General features: G+C 40.5%; 1 protein-coding gene and 1 long non-coding RNA gene across 14 annotated transcripts in view; one reads left to right on the forward strand and one right to left on the reverse strand.

Annotated features, from left to right (window-relative positions):
- The window catches only part of CASK (calcium/calmodulin dependent serine protein kinase), a 245,745-nt gene extending 237,354 nt beyond the window's left edge, over positions 1-8,391 (reverse strand). For all 13 annotated transcript variants that reach the window (XR_008236412.1, XM_052795149.1, XM_052795146.1 and 10 more), the window contains exon 1: positions 8,303-8,391. Coding sequence is in view for 12 of the 13 variants with exons in the window: in XM_052795149.1 (XP_052651109.1) it covers positions 8,303-8,376 (74 nt within the window). In the remaining variant the exon portion in view is untranslated. The remainder of the gene's footprint in view (positions 1-8,302) is intronic.
- Positions 1-17,164, forward strand: part of LOC128145289 (uncharacterized) — a 59,175-nt gene that overhangs the window by 7,780 nt on the left and 34,231 nt on the right. The window lies entirely within an intron of this gene.

Consider the following 17,164-nt stretch of genomic DNA (forward strand, 5'->3'; position numbering starts at 1 on the left):
GCCAAGTATTTCATCTTCCTCCTTGTCATCCAGCTTTTTTTCCTTTTCTCTTGGTTTTCTCAGCCAATGTTTTTTTCAGATGGGGTATAGCTTCAAAGAGGAGAGCAAACACCTCTCTGCCTGGCCACTTAGTGTACTTCCCACTCCCACTTGTCCCTTCCTTACACTTTCCCTTTCTGAAGTGTTACGCTGACACGGCATGATTATTCACACCCAAACTTCGAGGCTCTTTTATCCTTTGAGAACAAACCCACCTGCAATGGAAGCAGTTAGTATCAACTTCCTGATTCGGGCTGGCCAAGTTACCACTGCGAAAGCTTCTTGTAAATCTTTTGCCTGCAGAAATCCAATTCATAGATTGTTTGCAACAGATAGTTGAAATTTAGCATGGAAAAAGTCCTGGAGGGTAAAGATGTATGCTTTTCTGTGTCCCGTGAAATTCTATTCAGGTCTGACAGAGGGAGAAACTGGAAGAAAAATATCCTTTTTTCCTACGGCTTATGTTGGCAGCAGCACTCTGGCAGCCATCCAAGGGGACCAGCCCTGGGCATTCTTGTCCCAGGCAGCATCCGCTGCACACAGCGTTGTGCTGGGAGCCTGACACTCTGGCTGTAGCTAAAAAGCTGTGGTGAAAGTGAAGTTTGGAGACAGCAGAGAGAAAAAACACAAAACTACACTCTGTCATATCTCTCTCTAAACCCAGCACATAGTATTTCTTTGATCTCTTCCTTTATGGGCTCAAGAGCACCCTTAGTTTGAAGAAATTCGAGCCATACTCCCCTGGTGATCACCTGTGCACTGCACATGGTCTGAATCTCAGCGGAAATTTTTATGAGTAGCTTGGGGCCTTTTCATTGAGGAGGAAAAAAATACTTCCACAAAGGCAGAATATTTTTTTGTTTGGGAAAAGGTATTTGTGTGCTATGTGTGAGACTGTTTTCAGGACTGCTGCCCTGTGTGCTCTCACTATTGGAATGTCAATGGAGAATGTAACGGAAGGTGGGAAGAAGTGGGAGGAGGATCTTGATGTTAGGACAGGAGATTGACACACAGGTGAACAAATTGTTATTTACCCTGTAGTAAACTGTCGTCCCTGGTGATGCTTTGCTCACTGTTTATACATGAGGCCAATATGCTCAGCTTCAAGGTTTTTCGGCCATCAGTGCTCATCTGGAGACAAGACTTTGCCCTCAGTTTTCTCACAGCTCCAGGTGTACAGCAACATCAAACACATCTCTGCTCCTTCACCAATGTAAAATCCATATGTTATCATAGGAGCAGAGGAAAACCAAAGGTCATGGAAATATATAAACACTTTTTAAAGAACTGCAAATACCTATTCTAACTTAGTACGTATTTTATGGATGATGACTCCTAATCAGAAGCTCTGTCAGATGCTGGTGATGTCCTTAGCACAAGTAACACAAAAGCACCTAGCAGAACTAAATTCCGAAGATTATATTTTTACTGTGAATTAAGGAGGACAAAGCTTTAGGAGTAATTATGTTTTCTGTGAGGAAAAGAGCCAGAAGTAACACTTTTTGATAAATTCTAAATAATTTCTGCTTTAGTCACTGTAGAGCTGGGCTCTGGATGGATGTATTGGCTTATTTAGAAAGAACTTAAGAAAATTAGGGCAGCGATGATGAAGAAAGGGGGGGATCTACTTTAACATCTCTTGTCTCCCCTAGCCTATGGAACAGATAGCTGTGTTGCTTGTCACTCAGACTCTGAACTACCCACTTACTTACAGTGCAGTGTTTTTAGGCTAATTAAAGCCATCCCTGTTGCTGACTGTCCACCCAAACCTCTGTGCTGTAACAGGCACAGGAACAGAGAAGCATCTCTGAGGCTAGCCCAGAGCAGGAATACACACTGGTGTCCTCACCACGCTGTCGCTATGTGTCATTCAAATCCCTCAGACTCCCTTGCAGTTTGGGTTCTCTTCGAGGAAGATTTACAACTACCATGGTGTCCATTATGTGCTCCGCACCCCCAGGCTTTGGGTGTGCCTGTGCTCAGTCATCACAGTTTTGGATAAAGGACAACTCTTAGAGGGAGGCTCAAGTTCAGCCATAACCACTGATTCTTTCAAATAAGAACAAAACAGGCAAGATCAAGTGTTTTCTTGTTTCAGAAGAAAGGAGATGCTATCTAAAAACCTTCTAACTTAGCATGGATATCTAATAATTAACTGCTAAGTACTTATTTACAGTAATTGTCAGAACAATGGGTAACTCATAGCCAGTGGAAAAGCTGTGACTCATAGTACTAGGCCTGATGGTGGTTGTGTTGTCCCTCCTTCAGTGCCTTTGGTTGGAAGTATGAAGATAATCACAGAGAAGATGTGGCCCACAGTAGTTGTACCTGTCCAGAAACATGTCAACTCAAGAATGTGAAGGGCATGAACACCAGGAATGGAATATGTATAAGGAAACACACTATTATTGCCTCTGTTGTATAGCTACAGCCAGTGCCCAGCTGGTCAGATAAACCAGGATTTTGGGAAGTGATCGTTAATTCTGTTTTCTCATCTTGTGAGTTTCTAATACGAATCATCTCATGTAACTTTAGACAGCAGTGGTACAGACGTCTACACCGGAGCTAGTTGTCTGGGCTTCCTTTACAGCCAGCCAACAGATACAGGCATTTCTGGGGCATAATCACTCTGGATATGCTGGGGAGGCAGCGAGTAGCTCCAGCAAAGTTCCTAGATTTCCCTTATAAAAAATAGGGATATTTTGCTTTTGATCTTTCAGAGGGGATGCTTTAAACTATTCCATTAATATAGTAATGGGTACCCTAAAAGAAACAGAGAAAATTACTAGCTTTTTAAAAAGTAATGAGAAATGTATTATTTTTTCCTGGTCTGGCTTTCACCTTCACAGAAGTAAAAAAGATGTCTCCTTCATGTGTCTGGGTTGTCCTGCGACCAGCAGGCACCATGGAGTTTGATAGGGATCTGCCTTAACTCGGAGTGTGAGCTCGTAGCAAGAGCATTGCACTTCGTAGCTTGTATTTAACAACTGGTTCAAGCCAGAATCTCTTAAAGACATGGTTCTCAGCAACTTCCCTCTGCATCTTGAAATTAAACATTAACATAATAAGGAAGTTCAGATACTAACTTAATCTAACTTAATGAACAAGCACACATTCAATTAGTCTCTAAGGTACTCTGGACTGATTCATGGTATTGGAAATCTCTCGCAGAGTATCAATACTCTTGCTGTCAGATGGCAGCAAGTCTGTTAGTTCCAGTTGTGCTGTGTCGTGAAACTAATTCATCTCAACCTGCTGTGGCTGTTGGCTGTCAGAATTTCTCAGGTAAAATCGCTGTGTTGGTACTCCTCCTTTAGAGAGAGTGTCACTTATTCCTCTGCATATGTCCACCTGGTGCCTCAAGTTTGTCTCTGACCACAGGATATTTCTTGTGACATTATTGCTGTTTGCAGTCATTGCTTTTCATTATAGATATTCTCACAGTTGTTTTTTACAAAACAGTGACAGCTCCCAGTACCCCAGATTATGTTTTCCTTTCACCTTCCCCCCACCCCGTCTTTTTTCCCATATATCTGCTGGTTGCTGTGACTTTGACATGAATTCCTAACAGGTGCTCAGGAGCAGGCACTCTTGTTCTCAGTTTTCTGTTGAATAAAATGTCAGCAAGTAACAAGTCATGTTACATTGGTACCACTCCGTTATTTAACAGTACCAAGTATGGATCAGAATTGGCATCTGTTCCTGTATATCCTTTAACATATTTTCTGCTAGCCTTCAGAGCCTGGAGATAATAGAGGTTATGGTTATATGACTGAACTTGTATTTCAGAGCAGAATGGGTAAACACGAACCTGATAAATGTCAGACATTACTGTATCAGGTATACCAGGCCTAGCATATTGAATCAAATTTGGGATGTCATCTTTCTAAGCTGTTATGTTTTCTAGCAACACTATCTCAGGAAAATGAGAATACTCTAAATACATATCTAGGACTAAGGGACTGCTGACTGTGCATTTTCCTTTTCCAGCCAGGACATGCAAGTTTGTTTCTCCTTTGCATTGGGAACAAGTACTTGCTGTGCCATGTGACAAGTCTTACCACTTCCTTAATGGCATCGTTTGTTTAGGATCAGGACAAATCTCTAGTCCTTCTCTTACAGTTTTCAATCCCTAAATGAGTTTCCTTTGTCCATTTTATCATTTTTCAATAACATCTTAAAAATGACCGTTCCTGTGTCTTCAAGCATCCATCTGGCGCTAAGAGCTTCCCCCAACTCTAGTGTGATAAAGATTATCAGTAAAGACAGTATAATGTGCTGGGCACAGTATGTAAATACTTTTAATTACATTTTGTAAGAAACTTGTTTGTAAGAGCAGTTTTGACCAAGCCTGTATACTGTTTTTACTGTTGCTTTTTATCTGCCTGATTCACATAAAATCTGACTCTGGACTTTGACCCACGGCCCTACTGTTAAATAGGAGAGCGTGCCTCCAACTACCAAAACTTTCCTAGGTTTACATTTAACTTGCAAATCCCATACGTGTAGCTGAATATCCCTCTTTAAAGTACTATTTCGCAGGTCCCTGTGGCCGACAGTCACTTTTGGCTAAAACTGGGGAATGAGAGTGTGAACCTTTCTAGCTGTGGGGCTGACGACCATCGCCTCCCCTCTCCTTTTGAGATGCGCTGGCATTTTGTTGAGACGCGTGACACTTGTGCAGCTGCCGTGCAGCTCCAAGAGGACTCGTGCCACTGCCTTTCTCGGAGCGGGTGGCAGAAAACTCGGTGTTGTGATTACTTTTACAGGCCTCTAACTCCTTCAGTTTCTCACAAGCTTTGTCACTAGCGGTGGCACTCGTTTCTCAAGCACTTTGCCGTGTCCTCTGTTTTCTAGAGCGGCAGGCTTAGAAAGCTGGTTCTGGCAGCTCCGTCAGGCACGAATTTGCCTACAACATTCGTCTCTGCAAAGAATCTTTAAACCCTTTCTTGTCTGTCAGGCTAGGTATACTAATGATAACATCAACCTCCCTTGTGTGATCATTTCCTGAACCATTCTAGAAAATGAGCTGGATTAATGAAGACTTATTATTTAAATTGCTGAAGCTACCCAGCTCATTTTGACTGAACACATGAGCTTCTGCCACGACTGCTACAACCAGAATGGATGTCTATTGGTCCCTAAGCATCCGGCACATCCCAGGTGCAAGATTATATGCCTTAGTTTAAATATCATAAACTAAAGCAGCTATGACTAAATTTCTGAGAGCGTGCTCATATGCGAAGCTAGTTGTGTATGACAGCACGAAGCTCTGCATTGGTTAATTTGCTCTGCTGAAAGCTCACTGATTTAAATTTGGCTCAGATATCTGTGCTGACCATTGCAGTCTTCAGTGAAGTTATACTCAGTTCATTTTATTTTTGGTCCCAGGCTTTGTTTTGTAAGCATACGGAGCCAAGGCGTTTGAGTGAAATCTGATTCATTCCCTGTCTGATATCTCACTGACCACCATGGCTTAACCTGGCTCTCTGCACCAGCTCCTGGCTTTTTCCAGAGCTCTGGAAAGCTGTGGTTCCCCGCACTGGGCAGTCTTACAGCTGATACTGTCAGCTAACAGCAGCTGCGGCACAGATAATGTTCTCAGGTTTTGTACTTTGAAGTCTACGGATGGCACTCGTAACTATCACTCATCTCTGAGATGTGCTCCCCAATGCTGAAAATGTTTACAGAAATGATTTGCTGTGGATAGGCAAAAAATGCTGGCAATTTCATTGTAATTAAAAAAATTTCATTTCAACCCTCGAGGGGTTCCACCTTCACTGTGAAAATGTCACAGGTCTCAGCAGTCCTGTTACCCTCAGCAGACCTGTATGCTGTTACTCAGCATACCCTTGTTTTACTAGAATTACATTTGATCAAAATGAATCAAAAGTTAAGATTTTCAGAAGAACTTCTGCTTTTTGTTTTCTTTTACGTTTAACCTCTCACTTCAAATAAGAGGAGGCTGGTAACATTATTTGCTCTGTTTCTTAGATAGTACGTTATGCATTTGCCTGATTTTTCTTTTTACCTTTTCCTCTTTATGCTTTGATTTTTCATGTCACACAAATGACACAGTATCCCTAAATATAGCAGAAGATTGCTCATGAGACTCTCTTAAATTAATCTTATGAAAAGAATTGATTAAACTTAGTTCTTGACTAAAAATTAAATCTTTTTTTCTCTTTGTTTGACTCAAGGTCAATTTTAAGCACCTTTGTCATTCTTCGACAGATAAGCAAAATGTTTTGGAAAACATTTTGAGAAGGAGAAATAGCATAGAAAAAGCCTGGTTCCCACACAACCTTAACCCCTGGGGTTCAATCCTGCAGCACACTGAAAGATCACATCTATAATCTGTTCCTTAAACTTGGGATCTCTCATATGTAAGATTAAATGTGTGTTTAAGTATCTGAAAACTTTGTTTTGTCTGTTTAACTGAATCAGCCTTCTGTATGGTGATACCAAACTCAAGTACACTCTGAAAACATGCCTGGCTCATTTTCAGCCACTGCAGTAAAAAGACCTCCCTCCAAGGAGGATAAAATGCAGGAGAAATACTAACCGAGGCATCCCCCACCAAATTCAGCACATAGCCTGCCCTGGACACTTATTTCTTTGCGACTGCTTCTTGCTGCAGAACACCAAGCCTTTAGAGTAGATCATGTAGTCATGTAGACTGGACATACGACATGAAGAAAACATCACTCCTGAACATAATTCTGTGTATTTTTTACACCGTCTTCTTAGTATACGTATAGGAGAGATGGTAAGTGAAAATTGACCCAAGTGGGATCTTCTTCACAGTATGACAGGTTGTCACCAGGAATTCAGCATGAACGATCAAACAATTTTACTCTTCTGTCTTTAACACAGCATACTAAGATAAGGAAAAACAGTGTCGTACACAAATATAATACAAAATAAGAATAATATTTTCTGATTCAAGTACTAGCATGTGGAAAAGAAGAGAAAAACTTTGCTCTGAAGTCAGCCATTTAGGTGGTGCTTTGGCAGAGAAAGTCAAGAGTTCTGCTGATATAAGAAAAGAAATATGTGGAACATGGAGATCAAAGCCAGCCTACAGTGTAGGAGGACCAACTGGCATTGGCTGGTGTCTCTGTGGTGTATATGTTTAAATACAAGTTTAAATACATATGTATTCAAATAATAATAGTTCTACATTTCTAAAGCTCTCTCTCTTCTGTTTGCATATTGGTCTTGCATCATTTTGAATGGGGCAAATTGCTTTACTAATTTTGATGTCAGCTACTAATATTTTAAATGAAGCTGCCAAAAAGTTACAACCATAATTTACCCAATAGAATTACTGCTATGAACTTTGCTACAAGCTACTGACTGAGTAAATAAATTCAAAATTCAAGTGGTGTAATTTATCTCAGAGTTTCTGCAGCTAGGGTCCTATGCAATACTTCATGAAGCTGAAAACCAATACAGCGTTAAAATGACAATACTGGAACAAATTATTCAGATTCTCTAATTACGTTACGTATGTTGAGACCTTGAAACTAATATCTGCAGCATACCAGTGCATTAATACTAAGACGGTATAGTTCTGGCTTTGGAAAGAAGATACACATTTGACAAAAAATGTTTATATCCATGATTACAATGACCATTCAAAGGACAGGTTAGGGCAGGAAACAATGGGGACTACCGACGCAGAAACCAGAAAAATGAGCAGTGCAAAACATTTGTTCAACAGGAAGATTTGGGTTGTCATGAAAATTCCCCCCAGCCCAGCGTTAGAATGGTTAAACTTGAACTGAAATGTTTGGCAACTGTGCCCTGCTTGGAAATATTTATAGAAGGCTAATACTTAGCAGGTGGTAAAATTTTCCTACCAAGGATCTCCAAGCATTTTACAAAATGTTAATAATCAAGCTGCATAAAAAATTCATGTGTAGCTTTTCCAGATGTGTCTGCTCCTGCAGGCAAGCGGTTCGAAGCCCTGCTCTCTGGCCCGGCAGAGCCATGCCTGCAAAGTGTTCCCTGTCCAGTCCAGAAAGGAAATCCTCGGAAAGCTGGCGGGGAATTCAGAGACGTACGGAGGAGCAGGGCACCCTGCTTGCTCTGCGCTCACGTACTCCAACCTCTAATGCTCTGACGGAGACACCTAACAAGCCCCCAGAAACTGGCACTAAGGCAAACACAGAGACCTCTCAAATCTGTTCCTGTGACCTTGTTAAGCACCATCTGCATTGGAGAAAGGAGGGAGATTTGGAAAGGTTAGGAAACTTACTTAAGGTTACACTGCCAGTAGTTGGCAGAGCCGGAGCAAGAATCCAGTGTTGACTCCAAGCCTTCTGCCTGCATCACCGGGCTGGCTTTTATTCCAGGGAGGTACAGCGCAAATGGGAGATGAGACACTGCAAAGGCATTAGACAGCTGAACAGATTGTAAGTGCTCTGGACAATCTTGTGATTACAGCCCTTGTGAGCTTTGCTTAACTGCTGGGTAAATTGGATTAAACAATTATGAATAGGTACAAGACACCTAAGTGGATGTCATGTGGTAGGAACAAACATTTTTCCATCAAAGAAAACGCAAGATTTTCTACAGAAATTAATTAAAAAAAAATTTATTTCTGAAAAATTCTTTGTAGGAACCTGTGAAAAAAGCTAATTGTTGTGGGGGAAGAGACAGTTCTTATAGAAACATAGTGAGACAGATAAAGAAATGTCAAAAGAAGTGGTGGAATGGCCTAAGGCTGAGTACCAGTACTCAGTGATTAATATAATTCACAGTCTGTAAAAGAATGATCAGTGAGGTGGCAACGTTTGCAATATGACAAAATTGTTTGGGATAATTAAAACAAGAGAAGACTGAAGAGCACTACTGAGATAGCTAAGCTAGGTCACTGAGCATCAGATGAAAATTAATGTAGGTATTGCGTTTTGGAAGAATTGCCTAAACTGCTTATACAGATGTCAGAGCTCAAAGTTAAAGGCAACCAGTAAAAAAGAAAGTTTTGAATGAAAACTTCAGTCCAAGTCTAGGAGTGGCATGGAAGAAGGTATGGATTTATATGCTAAATAAATCTGGGGTATTTTTATTTGGAACTTTTCAATTCTGGTTATCATGTAAAAAGAATGAGCAGCAGAAAAGAAGAATTTGGAAGCAACTGGGAAGAACAACATGGAAAACTTCCCATATAAACTTGTAATTAGGATTATCTAGATAAGAAATGAATGGGAACTATAGAAGTGCACGTTAAAAATAGCTAAGGGAAGATATTTCATGTTCTTGTATTTTTAGTTATAATACAAGAGCAAGGAGATGTTCAATCAATCCAAATGTCAAACAAAAATGATAAAACTTACCATATTTAGATAAAGACAGAATGGATAATGGATAGAAATGGATGCAATACTAGACTATAATCCTGAGGCCAGGAGTAGAACCAGATGGAGGAAGTTAAAAGATATTTATGTCCTCAATTAGAACATACTACAGTATGCATAGGACTGAAGAGGAAGGATAGTAAAAATTATCATAATTCAGGGACGTAAAAACAAACATTAAAATAAGGAAACGGACTGGCTATTTCATCTTTGCACAAAGAAGAGGATTTTGTCTTCCTCATCTGAAGCATCTGGGACTGTCAACAGTTGCTGACATGATCCTGTATTAGTATCATCTAGTCTACCCATTTGGAAGTCAAAGGTGCTAATTAGAGGAATCAATATGAACAATATTAAAAACCAGCACTTTCATATTTTGGATGATCAGATGCTTCGTTTTGTTTAATCAGGAAATTTATGTTCACAGGGGGTATATAAAATTGAACATAATAATTAGTTTAGGCAGTATGCTTATCCTTAAATTCAGATACTTCAGTTTATAATGAGTGCTTTTATAGTTATTCTCAGACTTAGTCAGCAGGAGACAGACAATGTATAGGCATGGAGGAGTTCCTTTATCAGTGTTGAAGAGCACATGACCTATATATCCCTGCCATCTGCCCATCTTGTACCCCAAGGTAAATCTGCCTCAGTAAAGTAGAGGAAATACAGCTATGGCCAACTTATTAACAATCAGAAATCCTCAACTGTCATATAAGCATCAGAACAAGGATCAGAACAAAGTGGTTCTGCTGTTGCATCACAACCACGGCTGTAGCTATCTGAACAAACCAGAGGTCAGAAATATTTCTATTTAAAATAAACAATCATTTGTAAAATTACAGATTATCCCACAGAACCACAGAGACTCCTGTCTCCATCTTTGTTTTGTTCACGTCTGCTTTAATGGCTGGGTTTTCCGTCCTGGAGAAAAAAAGAAAACAAACAGAAAGTGCCTAAGATATGTCCAGGCTCATAGTCTTGTCCTTTTGTACTGCTGAGTTTATGTCTTTTCCATTTCCTTAACAGTGTAGATATCCACAAACTAAGAAGTCTCATGCGCTGTTTTTTGTCAATTGATCTTAAATTTTGATGGGCTCGATGCAATGTGATACAAAGGCCATAAATCTCCTGGAAGACAGGCTTTATCTTTGGATGCAATTGGAGTGGAGACAAAAATTAAGCAGTACAGACCGTGAGAGGGACCTGTGTGGTGACCTGAGTCCTCTTGGTCACGTATGATGCAGCAGTACCTCGGGTTACACCATCACGCAGAAGTGGCTGCCCTGGCTGCAAGCTGTGAACCCCCATTCACCTGGGGCTGCCCCTAGCTGAGTGTAACTGGGTATAAATAACCACGAGTTTCCTCATCTGGGTGTTATAGAAACTTTCCCCCCACCCCCCACCATATTATTTAAACACCTTATTAAAAGTAGTCCCCTTGCCCCTGTGAAAGGGTTAGGTTTTGGCAGAACGGAGTCACACATGGACGCATGGAGAGCGAAGTTTTTAGAGACCTTGCTGTGCACTGAAGAGTTTATGTATTTCTCATAATGGGGAATAGAATTGAGTTTTGTGTTTAAAACATGGATAGACTAGCATTTAAAGAGTTGCATTTAAGTAGCTTGCTGTAGCTCTTCTGTCCACATTTATATCCTTTTTTTTCCCCCCATGAAAAACAACTACTGGTTCCTATCTTCTGCTGTATTATCCAGGTAGGGACTTTTGCTGAGGATGTACCAGCGTTACAGCTTCCCAGACAGGAGCGCTCAGGTGTAGCTAACAGCTGAACTGGGACCCCTTTGCTCTCCTGCCAGAGCTGATCATGCTCCACCGCTGCGCTCCAAAGACAGCGGAGTTTGCTCACGCTCCACCAGGGTGAAGAAAGTAAGACATGTTAGGCAGAGGAGAAGACGTGGGCATGTTTCTGCTCAGCCATTTGCTGCTCTATAGTATGAAGCTGCACTGGGTGAGTGCGCTCTACCTCTGCCAAAAGCCCAGTTAGCTGTTTCCACAGCATCCCTGGAAGCATAAAAGTGTCATTCCAGACCGACTCAGGCCTTAAAGCTTATTTAGAAACATCTTCATCCTCTATCGCATGTTATAGCTCTTGCTCTAGAGACCTGAAGTTGATTGGACATAAGTTGGTGAGAGTCCTTATTATAGGGTGTTGACAGCCTAGCTCCTTAAATATGAAGGGATTCTAATCTGAGAGCTTGGACTTCCGTAATGGAAACAAGATTTATATTTATACCAAGCCTTTTCTTAGTTCTGTATTTTAAAACCAATACTTACAGCCTTTCAGAGTTTAATTTCAGGTTTTTAGTACTCCTAAGCTTTCTTTGTCCTCTCTTTGGTCCAAAACCATATAGCTTTATTCTTTACTTGGACCTATAAATAAAAATGCTTTTCTCTTAATCTCAGAGTCTACGGCTGTCTGTCCATATCAGTCCTGATCAAAGGTACACCTTTGACCTTTAAAATCTTTTCTATAGAATATTGCCATATTATTCTCTGTGCCTCATTCTGATCTTTAACGCATTTCTTACATTCGTCTCATACCTACTTCTGATCCCTTCTCTCTCTGTTCAGCTTACCTTGCAGTCTGCATGAACCTCACTCTAAGGGTCTGTCTTGTCACACTTGACTCCCACTGCAGGGACCTTCTCTTTAATGGACAGTTCAAGTTTCCAGAGTTTCCTAATTTCCCTTTCAGCGATCCTTGCCGAGAAGTATCACGCCTTTTAACTCAGCCATTACCACCTACCAACACTAAGACTTAGGGATTCTTTTTTTTTTTAAGCTATACCTTTGTTGCATTTAAAGTCTATAGATTTTAATAGTCGAGTCATTAAAAAGTCACAGAGTGAAAGCTGTAAGAGTAATATACGGAATCTTAACTTGGCTATTAAAGGAGAGTGGTTTCTAAACACGAGAAGTATTGTCAGTGAGACACTGCCTGGGGCCCTGGAAACACTCCAACCTACAGCGTATGAGTTTTTGTCAGGGTGGCAGCAGGTTGTGTGCAATTACATCTCTACCTACAGTTGAGCTTAGATGATTGTTGTGGTTCAGTTCAGCTAGCTAGCACTGCCAGAGACCAATGCCACGAGCAACGGGTCACAGGCCACGATGATTAGGCAGTTGCCTGACGTAAGGATATGGTAAGGACCTTCCAGCCTCTTTGGGGCCACGGTGCATGTGCCGTTCTGTGCCCCCTTACCTCTCCCTTTACCTGTCTGGCAGACTGGGGGAGGATCTCCCATTTGTCTGGGTGGGCTGACTTCAGATATTCCCCTCCCAGAAATCCAGCTGATTTGATAAGGATTCGGGAGATTCAGGTCCCAAGTCCACTGTTTCTGGGGGGGGTTAGCGATCGGCTAGCCTGGTTCTTGTGATCCGAACGGATGGACGCTACCAACTTGCTGTAGATTCCAGAAGCCCCTGGCCAAAGGTGCTGTTAGGATGCTGCAGCTCCAGACTGAAACAAGACTGTAAAATTGGTGACTGGAGGGCTCCAGACAAACTGCCTCTGTCATTCCTGTCAGATGTATTGCTTTGTCAGATACCAGCTTAGCAAATGCACCCTGCAAATTAAGATTGTGTTTCTTTATAGCTTGTGAATGACCAGCGACAGGATTTCTGAATTTGGGATGCAGTTAATGGGTTTCTTTGCAATCCTTGAAGTCTAATGATTCATAAAGACACCCCAGTTCAGGCTCCCAGAGGTGTACACTTCTGCAAAAGCAAAAAGTAGTAAAGACTAACATTTGTCTATAAAGATTTGGTGACTCAATCTATAAAGGGAGCAGACAAATTCAACTGAGAATTGCCATTTCTAAAATAATTTCCTTCCATAACTGTGTTGCAGGTTACTTTACTGGGAGATGCTGTTTACACAGAAAGAAAAGCATGTAATTTCAAATTTCATATCAGGCTATTTAATTTCACAATGAGCAAAGACAAAATTTGAAATATACATAGAATAAGTTGTTTGTATCAATGTGCAATTGCAAAATACTGAAATCAATACAGTCCCCTAAATAAACCCCCACGGATGAAAAACTCTGTGCTTAAAAAGCCAATTGCTTTTTGATGAGCCTGAGAAAAATGTTGTTTTTTTCCTCCAGCCCAAAGACTGTCAAAAAGATATTCACATATGTATGCTCTCTGGCTGTTTGGTAGGAAGATTGCTACAAGCCTTGCTTATCTGGATATTTGTGATGTATGCATTATGACATCATCTCAAAATGTATTGCTGGCAGTAATGGAAGTTTGTAGAAAGTATGGAAGTTTATGTTTACGATGTTTAAATTTTTCTGATTTATCCACTAAACTTGGGGATTCTTTTGTCTAGCATCCTTGGTAATGGTTTATGTGTATGCTATCACTGAAGATACAATGATGAATATCTCTAATAGGCAGAGTGAGGGAAGTGCCAGCATCTTTACCATGTTGGACGACTTGCAGGTTATCTATTCGCTATTAACCTATCTAATATCCAAGAGTTAAATCAGAAGAGGGCAGTAAAGGAAAATTACACGGGAGACGAAACAATGGGAAAAATATAATTCCCTAAGGAAAAATAGCAGAGTGAGGAAAAAAAAAAGCCCATCTGCTTGACTTTGTCCAGTCTAGGAGTGTTTACTGTTCCCAAGGCTTGAAACAAAATAGAATGCTTAAACCTCACAAATTCTCATCCCAGGAATAAGAAGCGGGTTGTCAGCAAATAGAAGCTGATAGCCACACAGAGAGAGAGAGGTGGGGAGGGAGACAGATGCAGTGAATATAACAGTTTGTTAATTCAGAGGTGGGTAGAAGTGGGTCTCCTGGAACTAAGAGTGGTAGAGATTAAGCCAGGGCAAGGAGACATACTTGTATGGACATCAGTCACTGTGTGAGTGCACTCTCCCAAATATCTTGTACCTTTCAGGGAAATGAATTAGCAGTGCTGTGTTTCATGGCATCAGTCTGGGATGACATTGTTAACTTGGTTGGGTACCTCGACCCCTTCTGGAACAGTGATTAGATTACCTGGTATCACCCGGGTGGGGTTGCAGGGAGCCATACTCGTCACCTACCAGTGCAGTCCAAAGAGACAAAACAGGCATTGCTTCCGCAGGATATATACTCATATGAAATTAAATCCTGTGTAAAATGATATACCTAAAGCACTGTGAATATTTCAACAGCAACTGATTCAAATTCTAAGAGAGTTGGTAATTTCTTTTGAAAAATTAAATTGCAATCTAGACAAGAGACATTTACTGAGTTGCAAGTCATATTCAGATATAAATTTTTTCAAAAGTAAAACAATAATCATAATTATTATTATTAAAATGGCATCACTGCATCATAAGCCCTCATAAATGCCGTGCTGTTTGATTTATAAAAACCTGCGTGTAGTTCCCTGTATGCTAACTAATAAACATTTGAAACAGAAAGAGGAAGATTTTAATGAGAGCACTTCTACTGTAATTGAAGTTCCACTTTTTACCTCTGGAGTCTATAAAAAATGCCAGGTCGGGTGTACCTGTTTTGCTTTCATTATTGTACTTCTTTCAGCAGCCTGGTGTTGTTCTGACCTTTGTGCACTCAGGGTTGTCCAGATGTCATCCTTGGTAGGATGCAGGAGATGTTCATCGCTCTGTCAGAAAGGGGAAATTTCTTCTCTGCAGAGTCTCAGGCAGGACCTGAGCTTGGGGACTCAGGTTTGTGGATCCCCAGTTTCTCCTGAACAGAAAAATTTCTAACAAAGGAGAGCCTAAAACCTTTGTCTCTGTAAGGATTTTTGTTTAAAGAAATGAAGGCTTTATTCAGGTAGCGTCTCATTCACATTGTGACTGCCCTGGCTGTATGGGTCCTTAGCTTAATATCTCATACTTACCACCAGGAGATCAAGTTTATTCCTGTCTCTGAATTAGTAGACCCACACTGGCGAGTTCCATGAGTATCTCTTATCTCTGGGAAGAAACTGAAGGACGAAACCTTCTTTTCCAGCCCTGCTTCCCTTCCCATGGCACATCAGTCCCTCTGGAAGGGCAGCAGCTGCTGCTGCGTTGATAGTTATTGCTTGTGTACATTTGGAAATTGCAGCCTGCTCTACAAAGATTGCTATCGTCATGCAAGTGTTAGAAAATGGAGCTAAACATTTTAGACCAATTATTGACCACACTTAACAAGTGTGCAGGGTTAGGGAAAAAGCAAGATTAAGCCTGACCTCTGCACACTCTCATTGCCATGTAAGCAAGAACACCAATACCACCATATTTTACCCTAAATTGGCTGGTAGCTTTGGGCCTGGACCATACACTGTACCTTTCAAAGACATGTCCCTTGCTATTCCTGAATTTGCTATCTACTGAGCGTCACTAGAAGCATCCTGGCAGTTAGTACTTTTAGGTACCCTAATTGCCTTTAGGAATTACGGATTAACTTGCCTCCTTATTTTTATGCCTCATTATTGGATCACGCACTCCAGTGAGAGGCTACAGTATGTCTCTCTACATTGAAAAAAGTAATAGCCCAGTTTAAAGTCTAGGGAACAAACAGTTAGTTCACTATTTTCTTGCTGCCTAAGCAAATATTTATACTGTATAAAGTGGCAATTGTATGCTGCTCCTGAGAATAATTACTGGTATTCGCTAGTCAGTGCTGCAAGGGGCAGTCAGTGATGAACTTGACTATAGAAGACCCATCAAAAACATTTTCATTAACACAAGATTACCCCAGACTTCTGATGGAAATTTCACTTTTCTGGAAAGAATTTCTTCCATGTGTTGTTAAATTGAATGCTCTTGAGCTTGTATTGTACGGTACTGAATGTTTAAGCTAAATATTGAGTGTAATGCAAATTTGTTTTGCAAGTTGCAGTTTACTGTTTGAAGACGAGGTTGTTGTAGCTCATCTCAATAATGGTTTTGTTCTGAAGTGAGCTAACGGCAGTGCTGTCCCAAAACACCAAATTAAGAAGCAGGAGGGCATGTAGGAGTTTAATTTGTAAGTTTATGAGGGGGCACAAAACCAGCTTATCTGTTAGGAACCCATAGATGAAAGACAAAACTGGTGGATCCAATAATCACCTTCAAGAGTAAAATGTTTGGGGACTGTAATAGTTGGAAAATTACAGGAATGTCTCTAGGTTTCCATGAAACCGAAGGTGCTTTGGAGAAGGAAAATATTTCCATTTGTACTGTATATGCTCCGAAAAGGAAAGGATATTGCAATTCGGATTAAATGGCAAACTTTTAGAGCAAACAAGCTAGTAAGAGGTTAAATTTCATTTTTCAGATGGTAACAATAATTTCTAGACTTACTAGCTCAGTAGAAACTAGTTGCAAAAAATGTCAAAAAAGCATTCCTATGCCTTATTATGGCAAATAATGATATTTTATATAACTAGGATTAATTTGGCAAAAAGTACTACCCGTGCTAAATGTACTAAATTTTGATTAGCTTCAGTTATCATGTTATAGCTAAAATTCCTCTTTCTCTTCAAGTTTTCTATCTCACATTTAGGAGCATGGCCCCTTGTGTATGGCCTCAGCTTTCTGGTCTGTACTCATCTATTGCTGAAGCCGCACGTTTGGTAGCAAAGTCTGGTTTAATGGTAGTATCTTTGGGGTTACCATGACCTCCAAATGTGTTCTAGTCATCTTTTTGAAAAGTAACTTTGAAATATTGTGCTGTGTTTGTTTGTTTCTTAAAACGAGGCTGTATTAATTTTTTTCATAATTACAGTGCATGAAGAAATCTTTCAG

Source organism: Harpia harpyja, chromosome 8, assembly GCF_026419915.1.
Source record: "Harpia harpyja isolate bHarHar1 chromosome 8, bHarHar1 primary haplotype, whole genome shotgun sequence".
Taxonomy (NCBI): Eukaryota; Metazoa; Chordata; class Aves; order Accipitriformes; family Accipitridae; genus Harpia; species Harpia harpyja.